This window comes from Takifugu rubripes, chromosome 21 (genome assembly GCF_901000725.2).
Source record: "Takifugu rubripes chromosome 21, fTakRub1.2, whole genome shotgun sequence".
Classification (NCBI taxonomy): Eukaryota; Metazoa; Chordata; class Actinopteri; order Tetraodontiformes; family Tetraodontidae; genus Takifugu; species Takifugu rubripes.
Window position 1 is genome coordinate 8,169,391 of NC_042305.1, and position 19,853 is coordinate 8,189,243.

The 19,853-nt window shown below is 42.5% G+C and overlaps 1 protein-coding gene across 1 annotated transcript in view; it reads right to left on the minus strand.

Moving 5' to 3' along the window:
* Window positions 1-2,361: 2,361 nt before the first annotated feature.
* Window positions 2,362-19,853, minus strand: part of galnt9 (polypeptide N-acetylgalactosaminyltransferase 9) — a 53,374-nt gene continuing 35,882 nt past the window's right edge. The window contains exons 7-11 of the mRNA XM_003974548.2: window positions 10,211-10,396; window positions 8,847-8,984; window positions 7,780-7,875; window positions 5,462-5,629; window positions 2,362-3,289 (exon numbers count right to left, since the gene is read on the minus strand). Coding sequence (XP_003974597.1) covers window positions 3,143-3,289; window positions 5,462-5,629; window positions 7,780-7,875; window positions 8,847-8,984; window positions 10,211-10,396 — 735 coding nt within the window. The 3' untranslated portion in view covers window positions 2,362-3,142. The remainder of the gene's footprint in view (window positions 3,290-5,461; window positions 5,630-7,779; window positions 7,876-8,846; window positions 8,985-10,210; window positions 10,397-19,853) is intronic.

Here is a 19,853-nt window from a genome sequence, read left to right on the forward strand (position 1 = left end):
TGAGGGGAAAGGGGGATTTTAACAGCACCTTTAGAGCACCTTTCTGCAAACAGGATGGGTAATGAGTTGCTATCAATCAAGAGTGAATTAAAAATTACATTTCAGACCAACATTTAATGGATTCTTTGTAAGTCTTATTTTGTGTCAAAAGAAGGGAAGTTACTTCAAACTGGGAAATATAATATGGAGAAGCATTCATTGACTCCAGGATGAATCGCCGTGTCACAAAGATTTGAAATATTGTAGCACGATGATCATTTTATATCAGGGAAGGCTCATAAACTATAACTTCAACTATAATTTGCTCTTAGTCACAAAAGTCTAAGTTATTATTAATTTTTATTTCAACTGTGTGATTTGATGGATTTTAGCAGGCAGAACCCCTGTGAACCTCTGGTTGTCCCACAGAATTACTGTTGCTCTGGATACATTTATGCTCCTGACTGAAACCTCTGCAGAGCCCGTCTGTCTCTGTCAGGTTCTTTCTGCAGATAAATAAAGCACTGATTGCTTTTGTCAAGTAACAAATACAAAAAACAGCCTGTTCATATCTGCATCAAGTTGGTCCCGCAAAGGAGGTAATTACCATCAAGGTCTCCTAATGATACACAAATGAGCATGCGCATGCACACACACATTTACTCATCTTTTGAATGAAGTCACCTCTACCTCTTGGCTGTGGCCCAAGCATAAAGAGAGTATTGTCAGTATCACAATGAGAAAGAATGACGGCCCCCTCCACATGAGATGGATATGGTGTCCTTGTCCATTCAACCCCACTGAGCCCTCACCACGGTTTATTGTCTCCCGCTCCCTGTCAAATGTGCAGTTCCCGCCTCCCTTGCCAGCATCATCGCTTACTGACAGTGCCATCTGATCTGAAGGAAAGTGAAACCTTTTAATGCACACTGACCTCTGCCTATACCTCCTGTCATGGGGGGACTGCTGTCTGCATCCCACATTCACATGTTCTGCCCTATGCAGTTAAATGCATACGACATTCTATTTAGCCATAAACTCTTTCATGCTTTGCTGCTTTATTGAAAATCCTTATGAATGTGTATCCATAAATTCCAGTTGAGAGACGTTTGACCCCTTTAGGCACTTCCTTGAATGCATTTGTGGTTTCAATCATAAATCCAAATATTTATTGAGGACATTTATCATTCAGTGTAAGTACAGGTAAAACAGACTCCCATTTGCACCATTTGCGTTAAGTCCCCTTTTGAATCCACAAAGTAGATGAACCTCTGTGGACCGGAGCCCAGTACATTCATTCTATCAGGTGGGGTAATTTCATTCTGAAGGTGTCAAGTTTAGGGAAACCCATACATCTACAATAATAACCTCCCCGTTCAGGCTATTTCTGGGCATTATACTGGTAGGTAGCGAGTATATAAACCAGGCCAGAAAAAGATGTTATCTCGGGACAGCTGAAACTAAAGGACACACAGATGATGGTGTACTCACAGGATGATTAGGGTAAAAGAACCATGATGTTGTGTCTCAGCATAAACCAGTCGGAAAGCAAATTAATAAAGATACTTGGAATGGGGTGAGATCATGGCAAACATCAATTTTCACTTTCTGCAGCATCCTAAAATGTGCCGCTCATCTGGAACGGAGAGGAGCAGAGAAATGAATTGGACACACATGGAGGAGTCAGTGTGTATTCGGTGCTTTCAGGAGCAGCACTTATGTGTGTTGTCTGTGTTCAAGAGAAAAAAAAGCTTTTTCATATCTTATATTTTCTGCCATTGGGATTAAAAAAGCTTCTATACATCAGACAGAGCTGAGGTGAAAGCTAGAAGCAGCAGACTCAGCAGATGATCCATGCATGGAGTGCAGTGAAAAGAGGTTTTTCTTATAACTACAGTAGATGCTGCTTTAATATGCACAGACCATAGTGAGCATCGTCGAGAACTAAACTGTCATTTATTAGGCTAGAAGCCATAAAATAAAGGAGATAAATTGAGTTGCAAAGCAGTAAGTTGTTTGGAGTTTCTTATTAGGCCCTATATGTCTTAAGATGTCACAACTGCATGTTGTAAATGTCTTTATAAACACAACAAAAGACGCTTTCTCAAACTAACACAAGTAAAGAATTTTTCCTCCAGTGGAAAATTACTTTTCAAAGACCTTGCTTCCAGTGGGCGTTGGAGAACAATCATAGCACGTCAAAAAAGCTGAAGGAGGACGGAGGTGGCTGTAAGTGCAGCCACAACAAAAACATGCTGACTGTGGTGCTGCTGTTAGCAACTGGCTCCACAATAAAGGAAATGTGCGTTATGTTGCACGCTCACAGGATAAAAGCAATTTGTGAAGTGACAAATGCTGCTGGATAAAATCATCAGACACGGCTCATCAAAAACAAAGATTTTAATGTCCTAATTGTTACTTGGAGTATTGATGTTTCACTTTGTACAATATATTACTATCATTAGACTGGTTTATACATTGTTCCATATATCAAGAATGTTTTTTAAAATTGATTTTATACATGCTTCTGGGACTGACATTCCCCGGTCAGAGTTAAAGAAAATAATAAAAGAAGAAGAGAGAAAAAGGCACATGATTGCTCCCATTCAGAGAGCAATACAGTCCAAAAAAGAAATGATGTGCGAGTGTGGTGTGCAGGATTCCTCCTGATCAGCACGATGGGTGGCCCCTCTGAAGCCCTTTACATTATCTGGCCAGGGCAGCAGAAAAGGCTGAAAGCAATCTCTGGAATCAGAGCCCAAGTAAATCATTCTGATATGGTCGACTGACAGCGCGTGTATCTGCTGATCTGTGCAGACACACTCAAAAACAAAAAACAAACAAACAATTTTTACAGTTAATTTCAAGCCAGCATGGGCTCGTTTTGCTGTTCTACACAGGTTTTCTGAAATATGGGCCATTTCAAACAGCCCTGTGTCCTGTAAGGTCCCCATGAAGACACGGCTCAATGGATCACTTCAATTGACAATATTCTTCTTAACGAAAGAAAATCCCTGTAGCCAGAGGGAGACTCAGCACAGTCTACAGCGTGAAATAGCACACGCTAAGACTGCTAACATGGCTAAAAGTCCGTCTTGTCTCTGAACTGTCCGGTGTGTGAAATCCAAGTTGGACTAAATCTCTATCCAGGGTGCCTCTGGCTTTAGTGCCTGGGATGCTTTACCCAGTTTCGTATCATCCACTTCTGACCGGAGCATCTCTGGACGACTAGACGAAGACCAAAATTAGCGTCTTTGGACATTTCCACTTCCAAGCATCGACCTGTGTCCCTGCTGATGATTGGTCCATTCTGCAGAGGACAAAAGACGCAAAGGTTTGACCAAATTTGTACAATAGATTTACAGATATCAAGTTGTCACAACAATATTAGATTAGCTTCAGATTTTTTGTTATTGCACATGTACAGGAACATAGCAACAAAATGCAGTTTAGCATCTAACCAGAAGTGCAAAAAGAGCAGATATAATAAATGCACTATGCGCAGTATATACAGGTTGTTGTATGAACATATTTTACAGATAGGTATGTACATTAAATGCCTTAGACTATAAGTGCTGAGACGATTTACATAAGTCTAGACGAAATGTGCAACTGATACATTAGGAATGTGCAGATGAAAAATTAACATAAAAGTGCATAAATAAGTTTAAACTGTTGGTACGTGGGATACCAAGCTAGTGTGTTGTTGTGTAAATGTAGTACAGTGAGATGTGAAGTGGTGTATAGGGGGTCATCTGGAATTCAGCAAGGACACAGCTCTGGGGAAGAAGACGTGCCTCAGTCTACTGGTCCTTGTCCTGAGGGTTCTGAAGTGCCTACATGAGGGCGGGAGGGAGAACAGACTATGGGCGGGGTGAGAGGAGTCCTTACGGATGCTGCGTGCTCAATGCAGGCAGCACTTCTTCTGGACATCCTCGATGGCTGGAAGTGGGGTCCCTGTGATGCGATGGGAAGCTTTTGCCACCCGCTGCAGAGCCTTACACTCAGCGATACTACAGCTTCCATACCAGACTGTCACTGTTAAGATGCTTTCTATCGCAGTGACAAAAGTTCACCAGGACGGGTGAAGACAGGTGGTTCTTCGTTAGTGTCCACAGGAAGAAGAGGCGCTGGTGAGATTTCTTGATCAGGCTGGAGGTATTTGTGGTCCAGGGCAGGTCCTCCAAGATGCGGGTCCCCAGGAACTTGAAGCTGGGGACATGCTCGACGGCCATGATGTGGATGGGATCAAGTGTGCCTCCTCTCATCTTCCTGAAGTCCACAGCAATCGTGCATATGTGTTTGTGTTGTCCAGGTGTGTGAGCACAGAGTGCAGTGCTGTGGAAACGGCATCATATATGCTCCTGTTGCTGCAGTAGGCAAACTGGTGTTTGTCAAGTGTGGATGGGAGGCAGTCCTTCAGGTGTGCCAGGACCAGCCGCTTAAAGCACTTCATAATGGAGGTGAGTGCTACCGGGTGGTAGTCGTTGAGGCACGTTGGCCTGGAATGTTTTGGTACTGGAACAATGGCTGTGGCCTTAGAGGAGAGTTTAAAGGGTTGGTGATCTGCTGACAGTGGGGTCCTGAAGGCTGTTGCTGTGAAGCTCATTCAGCTCATTCAGGAAGGTGGTGTCCATTGCTGTGGATGTGAAGTTGTTGGGGTTGTAGTCTGTAAGCGCCTGGATGCCTTGCCACATACGCCTGGGGTTGGAAAAGTGATGCTCTCTTGCATTTATAGGTGTGCTTGGCCTTTTTGATGCCCCTCCTCAGGTTAGCCCTGGCTGTGCTGTAGGCCTGTGTGTCACCTGATCTGAAGGCAATGTTACGCGCCCTCAGCAGGAGACGCACCTCCTTGTTCATCCATGGCATCCGATTGTAGTACGTGGTGATCTGCTTCATGGTTGTGATGTTTATTGTGGTGGTGATGTGGTCCAGAACAGAGGAGGTGAAATTGTCAATATCAATGGGTGAGCTTCACTGATGGCCTGACATGGTTGATGAGCAGTGAATACTTGTGGGTGAGGAACAAAGAAAGGTGGTATGATTGTCCTATGTGGGGGAGGGGTATGGGCACCAACCATGTTTGTGTAAACATGGTCCAGGGTTTTGCTCCCTCTTGTATTATAAGAAACATGTTGGTGGAATTTGGGAAGCACTGTCCTGAAGTTTTTGTGGTTAAAATCCACCGCAACAATAAATGCAGCCTCCGGGCAGCCTCTGGGTGAGCGGTTTGTCATTGGCTAATGGTCGCAGGAAGTTCGTTCTTTGCGATTAATGTCTGCAATCTCAACAGTGAAATTCAAGGCAGCGGCAGTGAGCCTGAATCTGGGTCAATAATCACTTTTGATCGTGTGATTGCTGTACAGCAGAGCTTATCCGATGTTGTATCAATGTCAGAGAGTAATTACACGTGGACATTGGATTAATAGTAACCAGGTACAAGCATTCATTTGGAAACTTCAGAGGTGAGGTTTCTTGTTACCTGTGTAAAATCCCAAAGCCTCTGGGAAATCCTCGAAACAGCCTCGCATTTTTTGAGCCGGGGAGTTCGTCCTCTACCGTCATCAACAAGGCATTTTGTGTCAGGCAGGAAGGTGGTCGACCCCAGGGGTCCGAGCTGGAGTAGCCCCTCGGTGGAATAGCGGGCGAGCTGCAATACAGAGATAACCATGTGTAGCAGTGATTTACTGTCACGGCGAACGGAGCATCAATAAATACATACAGCTTAAGTGGAAATCAAAGTCTAGACATGTGTTTTGGCAACAAAACAGTAGAACCTAAGGGAATCCAGTTATTTTCAGGAAACTTTGATTCTAATAAAGAAAGCAACAAATACAATTTATCAATCCTGTGACATTCCCCCAAACCAAAGTGATCCTGCAGTGTTTAATCCTGCACATTACAGGTGATATGTGTCTCTTATATAAGACTACAGGTGAGGTATTTTTTATTATTAATGGCAGTGATTGAGCTTAAAGATAAGATGCCACACATGGCCTTGAGGGGAATAAACGACCAGATCTGATTTGTGAGAACTCTAAATCAAAACCTTGGTAGTCAGCTTTGGGGAATCTATTTTATATCTCAAAAACTTCAGCATATTTCCATCACTTGTCATCCCAAAGGTCATTATTAGTGGAAACGGATTAAGAATTTTTCTAAAAATGTTGTTTTCCTATAAGGTCAAAACTGATTTATGCATGGAATAAGCTGTGATTGGCACGAGGGAACCTCTGTATAATCTCCAGTAATACATTTTGAAATTGGATTGTAAAATAATTAATGCAAGAAAATATTGTGGCAGGCTAATTAACCTGCATCTCACGCAGCAATATTGAGATGCTCCACTGCACTTCCTGCCGTTGGTCAACTTCTGTGACCTCTTCATGCAGAGCCGTAATAGTGTGCAGGTAACACGTAATATTGCTCAGTTGTGCATTGTTCATGCAGTTAGCCTCGAGGATGTCAGTGAGTAAATGCTGCAGATATTTTGAAGAGGTTGCAGAGTGTTTTAACATGGGAACTAAAAGTTAAGCTTCCAACTGGTGTGCATAAGGTTTAATCAGCCTTGTGTAGAGCCAAATGTAGAACTGGGAATCCTCTAATGAGAAAATCTGGATTTTGTGTCTACTTCAAGTGAGTTTTATATGGCTTCAGAGTGCTGTAGGTCAACAAGAGCAAGATTGTTGCATGTTTTGTGCTGCAAATTGGTGTCTATTCACTGTTTAAATACAACAAAATGTTTCTTATCGGAAAGAAACTAATGCAACATTTACTTCAAGGGACTAGTCGGTGAGTGCGATAAAGAACAGTGGTGCAATTTTTGGAGTCTCTAGATATCTGCTGAGAGCCAGCAGACAGAGGGATGATTCAGCACAACTGTAATAGAACTATTTCTGTCCAGCCACGTGCTCAGAAGTAAAAGAGCAACGTTTATAGAAAGGAATATGAAATCACAATGTCCCACGTAATTAGATTCAGCCTCCTCAGAATCACAATACTCATCACAAAAATTGAATGATAGCTGGACATAAAATTCATCTCCATTTGTGGGCTTTCCCCCCCATGGATCAGAGCCAGTAAAGCTTTACAATAAAGACCCCTGCAAGCCTCCACCGTAGTAAACAAGATGAGCTGCCCTCCACCTTTTAACAATTCTTCTCATGACAGAAAATAAGCACATCACCAAAGGTGGTCCGGACAGGTTGGAAATCTCATATGCATGAGTAGCATTTGCATGGCTTTAGGTTAATCATTGTCCTGCAGCACACAACAGGATGAGAGACACCAACCAGGAGGCATTTGTCCTGATATCCATTCAAGCAAATTATCATGCTGAGCACATGTGTTCTATTCTACGGCAGCATCTGCATATTCATTTAAGGGAGCTTTTACCCAGAAGTGGCTGTCTTGGTTCAACTAGTGTTGGCTGGTTGCAATTTATATTATGGTGAGGTGATGTAACCACAATGATATCGGACTAAGTTTTATAGTATATTAAAATGCATAGTTTGATAAATATTGCAGCCAGCTTCAAAAGGAAATGTGTGTGTAAAGTAATTTGCCTCTAAATGTAGATTTAAAGTTAAAACTCTTTAACTGTGCATGTGGAGATCTGTGGTTCTGTTAAATTAGAGGCAGTTAAGTGGCTGTATTTCACTCTGTAGCATTGTTACTAATGGGCCCTAAAACAGACAGCAATTACACCACAATCTTCACTTGTTAACTGGTAAATCTATACGTGTACATTTGCCTAATGTGCTAAGGGCCTGAGTCAGCACAGACATATTTGGTTCGAACCTGGGACGACATGCCGTGGCAGGGGTACAGAATGGCTTTGTCATCATCTTCGGCACCCTGGTCCAGGCAGTAGCCACTAGCCTTGCTGTTTCTCACCTGTGAAAAAGAAGACATTTATTTTTCAATGAATGGATCACATAATTGATGATTCTTTACATATAAATGGTTTAGTCAGCTTTACCACTTTCCAGCTGCTGGACCTTCATCTTACCCTCTGGGACTCTGACATTAGTTTTATTTTCCTGTTCTAATACACTTTTATGCCGACTACTGACATCCTCTTATGCTGCCGCTGTGGTCAGGATAGCACATCACCAGCTCCGGTCATGTATCTCCCTGCAGGGCTCCAGATGGAGGGGTGCATTGTGCTCCATCCTCAGCTGTGTGTGATTCGAATGTGCAGGGCTTCATTTCCAGGTTGTGACATATCTATCATGGGCTGTTGTCAGGAAGGGTTCCACTCGGCTGACCCGCTTGGCACGGCCAGGCTCTGCACTGATGCTCGATGACAGATGAGCCTCACTTCCGAGGTAACAGCTGCGTGGCAACACAATTCTCGTGGACAGATCTGAAATAGTGCCACTTAAGTGGCTGCTTCTCTGAAGAATCCATTAGCTGGGGACCAGAGTCAAAACAGGCGGCGGCGGAAACAATGCCAGTGGTAAAATCACATCGCTTCAATCCAGACTTCAATTCAGATGTCTTCCAACGTTCATTTTCCATTGTTAGAATCAAAATATGTGCTGAGCAAACCGCCAAATAGCAACTGTTTAATTCTTCATCCTCTCATAATTCTGTTTCCTTTGCTGACTGTGTCACGGACGCACCCAATCCCAAAACAATCAGCATGGTCTGAGAAACTAATTAAGTGTTTCATTTAAAGTCATTGTGAGGAAAAAGCATCTAATCCATCAGTATTAATCCTAATCCTGAGCCTGTCATACATCTCATTGTGGATTCAGTTAGAATTTACAAATTCTGACTCCTACATAGATCTCTCTCAGCTTTCTTTCCACCACAATGTGCTATAATTACAGGGAAAAGAAACGAAGGAATGCATTTCTCACCTCCCCGTACGTGATGGTGTTGTTGTAGACCCGCATTTCTGGATAAACGTGTTCAAGGTACCAGCGGAAACTCCGACACTGCAGCCTTTTCCTCAAGGCTAAGCGCTCCGAGACATCTCCGAAATCCACCCCAGGGTTCTGTCAACAAAGGCGCACAACAAAGAAAATAAAAGTCTCAGCCAAGATGCGCTTCAGCCGGCTGTGAGCCCGGGATGCTAAAGAACACCTTTAGCAGTGTGTCAAGAGGTAGATGGATGCACCTGCCATATGGGAACCTCAGTGTTCTCTTATTAACTGTGATCAGCGTTGAGTAAATTCTAATCAGCTGATTAATGATGAGCCCTTGTGGCCCCCGTCTGCAGACCAACCTCAGAATGTCTAATATGGCCTAATCCTGACGCACACATGCAAACCCATATCAGAATAATCGGTTTTCCTTCCTCTCTTTCATAATAAGGAAATGGTTGTGCATTCATCTGGCAACTTCTGTTTTTTGTTCAGATGAAGCAACAACAATAACAAACACACTTTGAATTTCTCTGAGCTGGTCTTCTCTGAGATGTGTTTTGATTTTTGGAGGCTGGCTAAAGGGGTGAATCATACAGCCTCTCCCATCAAAGTCATTGCGGGCACAGTTGGCGCCTCAGACAATAACAAGAATCTGAGATTGTGCAGGTTTGGGGGGGTGAGAGACAAATAGAGTGTGGTGGTTTTATAGTCTTAAACTGTGGATAAAATAACCGTGCACCTCAGGACAGCTGAGGTAATAGCATGCCACACCATTGTATTTGTAATTACACTGCAGCGTGATGGGCTCCTTTCTCAAAGTCCTCTCCCTCCTACATGACCTCGGTGCTGCATGCAGAAAACATATTTCCCCAGTTGGCACTTCCTTCTTGCACTTCTCTATGAGGAGTGTGCAAACTGCAGACTCAGTAGCAGATCAGCCGTGTGAGGCTGAGCAGCAGTGTGATGTTTTGGAAGTCCTTCACTGACAATCATCTCATCCTGCATGAGTGAAGAGGCAATCAGGTCTCAGTATTAAACTCTATTAATGAAAGTAGCTGTTTATCATCTCAAAAGCCCCCCTGAATGCAATTAAGCCAAAGTGATGTGTATGAAAATAAACTGATTAGACAGGAAGCTCATCTCTTTCGCGTCCGTGTTTGAAAACACTCCGCCTCTGCTGAGCCTTCGCTCGGCAGCAATTGTGAAGGTCAAGTGGGCTGAAATCTGAATATTGAATTTGTGTTGACTGGTGTGTCTGGAGGGCCCAAGGTTGCAGGTCTGCAAGTAGGAGGTGGGAGAAGGAAATCCTGAGGGTAGCGGGGAGAGAGTGATTAAAGCTGGAGAATAAACCTTACGTTCATGGGAATGTTCCAGGCCATGTAGACATGGGATTTGTATTCATCCATCCAGACCTCGGCGGCTCGCAGGGCATTGCGCTTGGCATAGTAATCTATGTCATTGTTGTAGGGCTTCTTGGTGCGCTCGATGTGAGCCACTCTAGCACACGGGAGGACTTCCATACTGCCGCCGCACTGCCATACCTGCACAGCAACGAGAAGAGGCACAAGAACCGTTTTGATAAACCCAACAGAAAGATTTTGGGCCATTAAACAGGATCAGCTGTGAAAGTTTAATTCAAAGTACCGTATTTTACTGTTCTTCCTCTTGTATTGTTAGATTTCAGTATAAACATAAATCAATGCAGTATCTCAAAATGATTGCAAATGAGCTTGTAAATCGATCAAAGTCCAAAACCAAATGTTCTGCACTCAATCAAGGGGAAAAAATAAAATCAAGTCAACTCCAGCACCCAGACAGCATAGCAACTCATGACAAATGCATAACAGCCATTATTTTCTTTGAGGCACCAGTGACACAGCAGACCAAGGTTAATAAGACCAGTACTAAGAAGCCATGTCCATGTTGGCTTCACAGTTCTGTCTGGAGTCTTTGTTATGTCATCACTTGTGATTTCTGCAGAAACTCCCAGACTTAAAGCAATTTGTTCCATAAATTCAGCTTAATTGTTATCCTCTGGCAGGACAGCGATTACTGGAAACATAAAACTTGGAGAAAAATGCTTTTCTCCTCTGTCTACTTAGATATTTTATCAAATGATGGACATTTGGAGAAAATAAATCCATTCAAATTCTCATTTATTAGATACCAGGTTTGAAAACACTGTAGTTATTAAAACTGACTGACTAAAAGAACAAGGTCAAACACTTTCATTTACGTGCTGTTGGGCTTTTTCTTTGGTCATATTCACAAACAAGCTACTCAAAAATGCAAAATGAAAAGGAACAATAGAAATATGTAAGTTACTCTCTAATTTAATTTATTCATGACTTTTTCTGTCATTAATGCAGCTTCATACAGGAAGAAAACTGACATCATTACACAATGTTACCTATTTAAAGATGCAATTGCAGCAGATAGATTCATTTTTTTAAACATGAGCTGATGTGACAAATGGTGCAAAATAGGCCTGTTTAATTTCTTATTGTGCAATAAAATAAATGGAAAAATCAGTCCTCCAGAAACAATAGCTGCTAATCTGTGTCATGCTGTGGGAACGTGGCCCAGGAGTTACACAGTCGTGGTCCACAGCATGTGGAAATGTCTCCCCAGATGTATGGGCTGCAGAAACTCGACCCCCTGCGAGCTTTCAATGACGATCAGCACAATGTGCAACAGCTGCTCGGATCCATTAACTCCTCTCTGAACCCAGAACAATGCACCTCCTGCGTGACGTTAGAGGAGATCAGTGCTGTAAAGGAGTCTGGTTTGTTCAGTTGAATCCAGATCTTGGCTGAATCATGTTGACCTGACCATGTTCATTCAGCCCGGTTTCTTTAAATCTACAGCTCTGCCTGCTTTGGGGCATATTTGTTATACTCGTGATTGGAGTCGAGGTTGTTCAAAAGTTGGATTTTTCTCTCTCAGATCATTTGGTTTATACCAGAAATTCTAATCTTTGTCCAGACATTCATATTTTCATTGGTAAGAGCATTAAGCATGACTTCTGTTTTACTTTTTTCCCTAAGAATCTGTATGGCAGCTTTGTGTGCATTAAAGGATTGATTTCCTTTCCCTGAAAAGTTTATTAACTTAGAGATCATTGAACATATCACTTCATTGACGTTCGTGGCCGCGGAGGCTGAGAATCACCATATTCATCACGTCTTCCTGTTTAAACACGAGTGGAAGTCACAATGCTCAAGGTTGTACTAAAGGTTGTGTTTGCTGTCATCTAAATAAAGGCACCCCCCTGATCCTGTATTATGTTTCTTGGACCTGTATCAGTGCTGTATTTCCATGGAGATGACCCCAGCTTAAACACCTCCACTGACTGAATAGTCTTCAGCACCGCTAAACAAAGAACCTCTGCCTGAAAACTCAATTGTAGCCTTTCCCTGCTTTCCTGTGGCCTTCTGCAAATAACCCCCATGGATTGGGTGTAAATATGGAAGAGCCATGCCAGTTTAACGGTGAGTCTGAGGTCCTTGCACATTTTACCCATCACCTATTGTGCAGTAACAAGCTCTGCACAGAGCTGTCTTTCTTTGCTTTCTTAGCAGGGTCCTCGCTCTAAATCAATACCCAGTGTGTGTGTGTGTGTGTGTGTGGGGGGGGGGGTGCTTTTGAATACTGTATGTCTGAACACCACTCATGGATAATGGAAAATGTGTGTATGTGTAATTGCAGTTAGCAGAATGCCCAGCACTGAAAAGCAAATTGAAGATCAATATTTTCTCAACCGCCTCCAGAAGGTCACAAAGCTAATAGCCACCATGACCGCAGAAAACAGGCCTTTTAAATCACATCAGGATTCCTCATGTGTCACCGGATATGCAACATTTCTCCAGTAATAAGGATTTTGTTCCGTTCTACGGGCGGGATTAAAACATATATAAAACACGTGCCGTGGCTGCACAAAAGGTGTAGAAAAAGAACCAATAATTGGAATCATGAATTTTTCAGAGTTTGAGTGGAAAACGGATGTCATGTGATCTTTAAAGTATGGCTCAGATGGCTTCTTACAGCGTGAAGGACGTCGTTAACCTGGTTAAAAGATGTAAAACTCTTGGCAAAATGAAAAAAGTCAAGGTAGATATAATACTTCTCCAAGAGACTGAACCAACAGTGGGATGTGTCAGGACCACCGTAGATAAAAAGGTAAGAAAGGTGATGGGCATCTGTGACCTGGAGAGCTCAATCCAGCAGCCAGAGATTGTGCTTGTTGCTCCTCATTGCACAAATGATGGTCTAGGATTGATTATTTTTTTATGTACAGTGAAGCCCATAGACCAGATTTAAATATAAGAAAAAACAAAAATGCAATCAACTAAAGGCTTAACTTACATTTAATGGAAAGAAAGAGGGAAACATATTGGAAAATTAGCTCTACAAAAGAGGCTCAGGTATGGGATAATCTGGAAAAGAGCTAGGAAAACTAGAAAGACAATACACCAAAAGATACCCAATTAGAAATTATTTTTTGAAAAATGGGACATTAAAAATTAGACAAAAGCCTAACATTTTTGAAAAAGTGATATTGCGAAGTTGGTAGCAAAGCAGCTAAAAACCTGACACACAAATGAAGAAATTAGAGGCCAAATAACCAAACGAGGGAAACAGGACTTCCAGGAAGTTCAGACTTGTTTTTATCAGTGTTATATGAATCTATATTCCCAGAAGCTTCACAAGGAGAACAAATGATCCGAATCCCTACTTGCTTCACTTAATCTCCCAACAGGAAGAACAGAGCAGTTTTAAGAGCCAGGGTGACTTTGGAGGAACTGAAAAAAGGCGATCGCCAGACAACTAAATAAATCTCCAGGCTCTGATGGGTTTACATTGGAATGGTATAAACCATTTAGCTACATTCTATCTCCACTATTACTGAGAACATTCAATGGAGAAAAGACGGATGCCTCCATTCTGGTGGGATGTGATCATTGCTTTGATATCAAAAGATGGGGAAAAAATGAGACTGATTGTTCCGTCCATTTAATGTTTTAAAGCAGGATGATGAAATCTCAGTCTCTGTCACATCAATTCAAGCAAAATGTCCAGAAATGATACACCCGGATATTACACAGTTGGATCCAACAGGTTTTTAAGCAATGCCAAACACAGGCGAAACATTACGCATAATTAAGTACCAAAACAAGTATCACAAACCATCTGGAATAATATGGATTGATGGAGGTTGAGCAAATCTTTTATATCAGAAAGGGGATGTCGACAGGGCTGCCAGATCCCTCCACTCTAATTTGCCATCTTTATCGAGCCTCACAGTCAGTGGATGAGACAAAACAGTTGGGGTCCAGGGTTCTGGGTTGTGTTTGGTTTTTCCTGCAGGGGGCGTGGAGGAGTCAATTGGCAACAGCTGGCACTGTAGGCAGGCGCACCTGTTGGCAATCTCCATCAGGCCACCCATTTAAGGACGAAGCGCCTAGCTATCAGTGTTGGAGTGTTTTGGTGGCTTTCCTGCATGTTTGAGCTCTCCATACCCTCCTGCTGGACTAGTGAACGTGCAGAACCCGACTCCTGTGTTGGCTGTGCGCTGGAGCTCTCTGTGTGCCCTGGAAGATTGAACTAATGCTTCCCTGCAGGCCAGTTTGCGATTGTTAAATAAAACCTATTTTTGGACTTTTTATCACTGCATTCTTCCCTGCTTTCAGGTCCTGTAAAAACCCAACCCTAACAAGAATGGGAAGAAAAGTGGCATCAGATTGTCTCAGGGAGAAGATTTGCCATGTTTGCAGATGACACCTTGAGTTACCTGAGACACCCGTCCAGGTCCCTTCACTCTCTCAAGGTTTAAACAGTGGGCTGACAAAGGGTTAATAACACACACTGACCCCTATGAGGTCAGTGTGTTATTAACACTGAGTCAAATCCCAGAGCTTAAAATCTGCCTTTGTTAAATTAATCAGGGTGTTTTTTTTAAGAGATTTTTGCAATTTAGCCATTATGTAGAAAAGCAGACTAGACAATCCCATTCAGGTTTACTGAAGATCATTTACAGGTCAGACCCCAGCAGTGGATACAAATCAAAGATTAATGACAAAAAACATTTTTTTCAACAATGCAAAAGCACATCATCTCTTTCCTGGAGAGCATTTAGTTGAGAAAAATACATACAAACTTTCCAGCTGAAAGGTTTTCTCAAAGCACATCTTGCTAGAGGTACCGTGGTAATAACAAGGCAACTCATGTTCTGGGTCAGACAATGGAAAAACTCACGAGAATAGTGCTCCCCACAGGGTTTGAGGCTTTATATCTGGGGGCTGAGACAGCCATTGCAAAAGGGGTCTGAGAATAAATACATGTATGACGTTCTTTGAGCGGCTAGTAAGAAAGCAATCACAAGGAGGCGGTGGACAAAAGCTCCTCCATCAGTCACGGACTGGATCAAAGTGGCCCAAGACGCTAACATTCAATCTTAGGCTCAGAAAATATAAGGTTGAGAGTTTATGGAACATCTGGATAAACTACATAGCAAGTTACAGACACACACACACACATAGATATTTTATTTAAATCACTAACAAAAAAGAAATAGAGCCAAAAATATTCATATATCATTTTCTCAGCAGTTTTCATTACCTACTGAGACGTGTCATAATAGCCCTCTGTGACTGTTGTGACATCTCGCACAATTACTTTAATTATACGTCACAACGTGTGGTGCAATAAATCATATGCTAATAAAACTATGTCAAACCAAATGATGCAGCTGACTTTTATATTTGTGCAATGTGGAAAGAAGGTAGAAGTGAGGGAGCCTGAGTCACAACCTCAGGGATGCCCCGAGGCGCCCAAATACATGCAAAATGTTTAAATTACTATCAACCTTTGACAAGATCTGACGGCTTTGATGCACCATACTTTTATGAAGAGGTTTGTCTCTGCAGACTGTGTCACCATCAGCAGCCTGTGCAGCCACAGCCAATGTGGGATATTTTCATGGAAAGCACTTAAAATAAGCTATTTTTGTGATGAAAGGTGCTTTTGTGAATGGCAGGGTTAAAATGCCTGTTGGAATAATTTAAGCAAACAACTCTTAATACTGAAATATTTGGTTATTTAAATAAATTAGCATGCGATCAAGCCCCTTTTCTTTATGAGGAATTCCCATAAAAATGACCATAAAATACAAAATAATAAAATTTTAACACTTATATTATACACACCCACCCCTCCCCCGCACACACATTCACAAAGATCATTATCTATCCTCCACTGACCACTTCTTTAAAGTGCAGGTCCGAATCATTAAGAGGGAGCTCTTCACAGCTTTGATGTGATAGTAATGTTAATTTCATTGTCTGCACACAAAGTTGGTTAATTGCAGCCGGACCGTTAGCATGGCAGGTTCCGCAGAATTCATCAGCCATTTAAAGCATAAGGCCCATTAACTGTGGTAAACAGGCGTCTATGAGGACCGATGCAGCACGTGGCCGATAAATGAGGGCGGTGTAGCAGGCGGGGGCTCGTGATCCTGCAGAATGAACAGAGGTTGGGCTTTCCATTGGTCAGAAGCAGCATCGGCAATGCTGCATTATAGAATGGATTATTGAACACTTGATTAGTGAATGCACCACAGCCACAAGCTAGACCCTTAGATAACTGCTAAAAAACAGAGCTCTTCACCTCAGCTTCCAGAACCTACTGGACTGTGAGGACGATATTACACATCAGGTTTCTTCTCAGTTGCCGGTAAAAAAAGAAGGAAAGTAGGGCAGAGGAGAAGCAGTTGGTGAGCAGCTTTAAAGGCAGATAGCGACGATCAAAGGCAGCGCTGAGATCATGCAGACTTAATGCAAGGCCTGGTCTCGCTACAGCCGACACATTTGACAGACAGCGAGGAAAATTATCAGGCGGCAACAAAACAGAAGCTGCAGATCTGCTCGGATAAGCAGCTCCGTGCATCCCGCAGTAGGCCAGAGTTCAGCTTCTGCACAACTTAAAAAAGAACGAGACTGTTTTTAAGATAAGGTCTAATTCAGAACCGAAGAGGCAGTTTTAGTTTGCTCGTCGCTGTGAATAAAATGCTTTTTAAATAGAAGCAAAACACACAGTTCAGGTTACTGAGATACAGCCTTCCACCTCTGCAGCAGCAGCACCGATTGAAGGATTTCTGCATGAATTCCATTTCTTCAAATCGAGGATTTTTCAATTTTCAGTTGTCCGACACTTATGAACGCAATCTCATTAGCCTTTTTCAAGTAGCCGAAGAGGCTTACTCCTTTGAAGAACAGGAACAAATTGACCTGAACATTTCCCCCGTCTGTCAGAGGAACGCTGAGAGCTGCTCAAACTTTATAACAAACGAACAAAGCCTTAATTTGTCATATCACAATGTCAGGAGATGTTGTAGCCTCTCCAGTTCATGAGGGTTTTTAATTGGCTGTCAATCTACCTGACGGTTCCGTTGAAATCACCGTAAAACACATTAATTTCTCCTGTCATTTGTTCCATAAGAAGATAATTACGGCTGTGCTTTTACTGCACATCTGGAGAACATTGGGAATTAAACTTCTTTGAAAAAGTTTCTTTTTTGCCTTTCTTTTTAGCTGTGGTGCTTTGTGAGTCTGTCCTGAACCAAATCTGTATTCTGCTAATAGAAGTTCGACATCCTGCAGTCGCTGCTGCATTCATCGATAATGAATTATGCGTGCTGGACTTGGTTTTTCATCACAAAATGTTCCATCTGCAAGCTTCGCACATGAGGAACGAGCTGCATAACATCTTTAAGATCATCTCACCCATTTTGAAACAGCTCTTTATCATCCTTTGAAAAGGTTGCTGATTAATCCACCAAGGGATTAAAACGCTACAGAACACAAACTTCTCCTTCCCAAAAATGAGAGAACCTCACATTAACAAAGACCTGCTCTCCAAATAGAACCTTTTGTGTTACTGTTAGCACACGTTGCTGCTGTATGCACGTGCACTGAGGAATACTGATAAAAAAACCAATTTCTAGCTACGTTTTCAAGCATGCTGAAATAGTAAAGAAGATTCTGAACACCATGACAACATTTATTCAACAGGCATAAAAAGATCAGTTTCCCTTTTCCAGAGTGGAAAGTTGGGAGTATCACACTGTGGCGCGCCATGAAGCAACTGAATGTGAAACATATCAGCAAAGCGTTTATGAGTTACCTGGGTGCTAATTACTTATTTACGACCTTCTGGACTCCACCAACAGAGGAGGAAATACATCACTGGCAGGACTCTGGTGCACAGTGACATTAAATTGGCTTGAATACAAAATAATCCTGTTGTTAAAATGCGGCCAAAATGCTAATCCACACAGTAAAAGGACCTCAACCTTGACATATTTGGCTCTCATTGTTTGAACATACATTAAAAATGTTTTTTACATTTATTAACTAAGTCAGCACCTGTTGATGACTTTCTGTTGTCATATTCCCGGCAGTTCGTATCTCAAATGAAGATAGAAGCGGCGCCGTGTTTGCCTTCCTCTCCTGCGAAAACGCTCACTGATGTTTCAAAGCTCTGAGAACTGAAGTCTCCACTATTCCACTGAGAAACTGTGTGCGCATCTGTGGAAGAGACAGCCAATCCCCGTGGACCATCGCCTCATTTCATGCCTTTTCTTCCTCACACCCCCAGAAAAGGGATGGAGCGACGGGGAGACACGCTGGGCTCTTTTAAGCACACTTTCAAAAGCTAATTCCATTCCAGTTGCCGACCTTTGTCTTTGATACGTTCTGTCAAATCTGCTGGTGCAGCCAAAGCGAAGTTTGCTGGCGCTCTTCAAACAGGGTGGTCCTGTCGGATCATTCCAAGTTTTCAGCCTCTGAGATATCCAACAGAGACAGTTACGTGAGCAGATTAGCTAATGCTCAGATAATAATGAGCTTGTTAAGTCTTATTGTACGTCCTGGTGATGATAGTGTCCGCAGAGACAGCTTCTGATGCTTCCTCTGAATTGCGTGAGGACGTGAAATCCAAAATCCATCTGCAGTAATCTTAATTACCTTTTCAGACGGTTGCTGAAATTAAGGTGGGAGTATGAGCAGCCACTCAACAGAGATTGTTGAAGTTTCAGCTTCATGTGGACACTGAGCAGGCAGACGAGGCCTGTCTAATTAGTTATCTCTTTGGCCCTAAAGCTGCACATCTTTGAGGGCGCCCTGTCATCTTTCCAAAGCTATTGGAAGGCTGCGGAGTACGTGCTAGATATCATTGTTACACATTAAGCACGCTTTCCTAACACACAATCTGTTGGGGTAAAATGAAGCCAGGATCTGCAGGATCTCAAGCAAGACAAAGCCTTGGATGATTTATGCAGAGAAGAAATGCAAATCATGAACATGTTTCATAGCGACAACGGAATCATGTGCAAAGGTCCATACAGTACAAGCAGCGCTGCTCCACTTCCCCATATGTCACCAGTAAGTCCCCCAGTAGCTGCTGTAATTCCCCTTAAACATCCACTTTGCATGCAGGATTCTTCAACCTGAATCTTTTCCCAGCACTGAGGCAGATGCTAGCTGGAAGGTACAGTAATGAGCCGTGGAGTAAGTAAATGCAAGTCCATTAAGACCGAAGCAATTGATTCAGCCACTGAATAACGCTGCCATTGAAAAAGACAAATGGCCGATCGATCTCCAATGGCATCATTACCTGCGTGGGGGCTGTATTGATGGTGACAAGATGGTTCCTCCCATGCTGCAGCTGCACAGAATGAGGGAATTAATCCGTGATGCACCGGAGATTTGAAGAAATGGGTTTTTTAAATAAGGCTAGTTTAGCCTTGGACATTTTCCAGATCAAGCCATGCAAAGGAAGTCACAACAATAGGTTGTTTATTTATTACACTCTTTTGAAAAGCATAATATAATCATTTGTTCGTGTCTACATGAGTGGTGTATGAGCTAGTTAGGGACCAAACGGCAGATGTTACCATCACCTGCGGACCCTGATAACTTTCCTCCTTATGAAAGGCCTGAT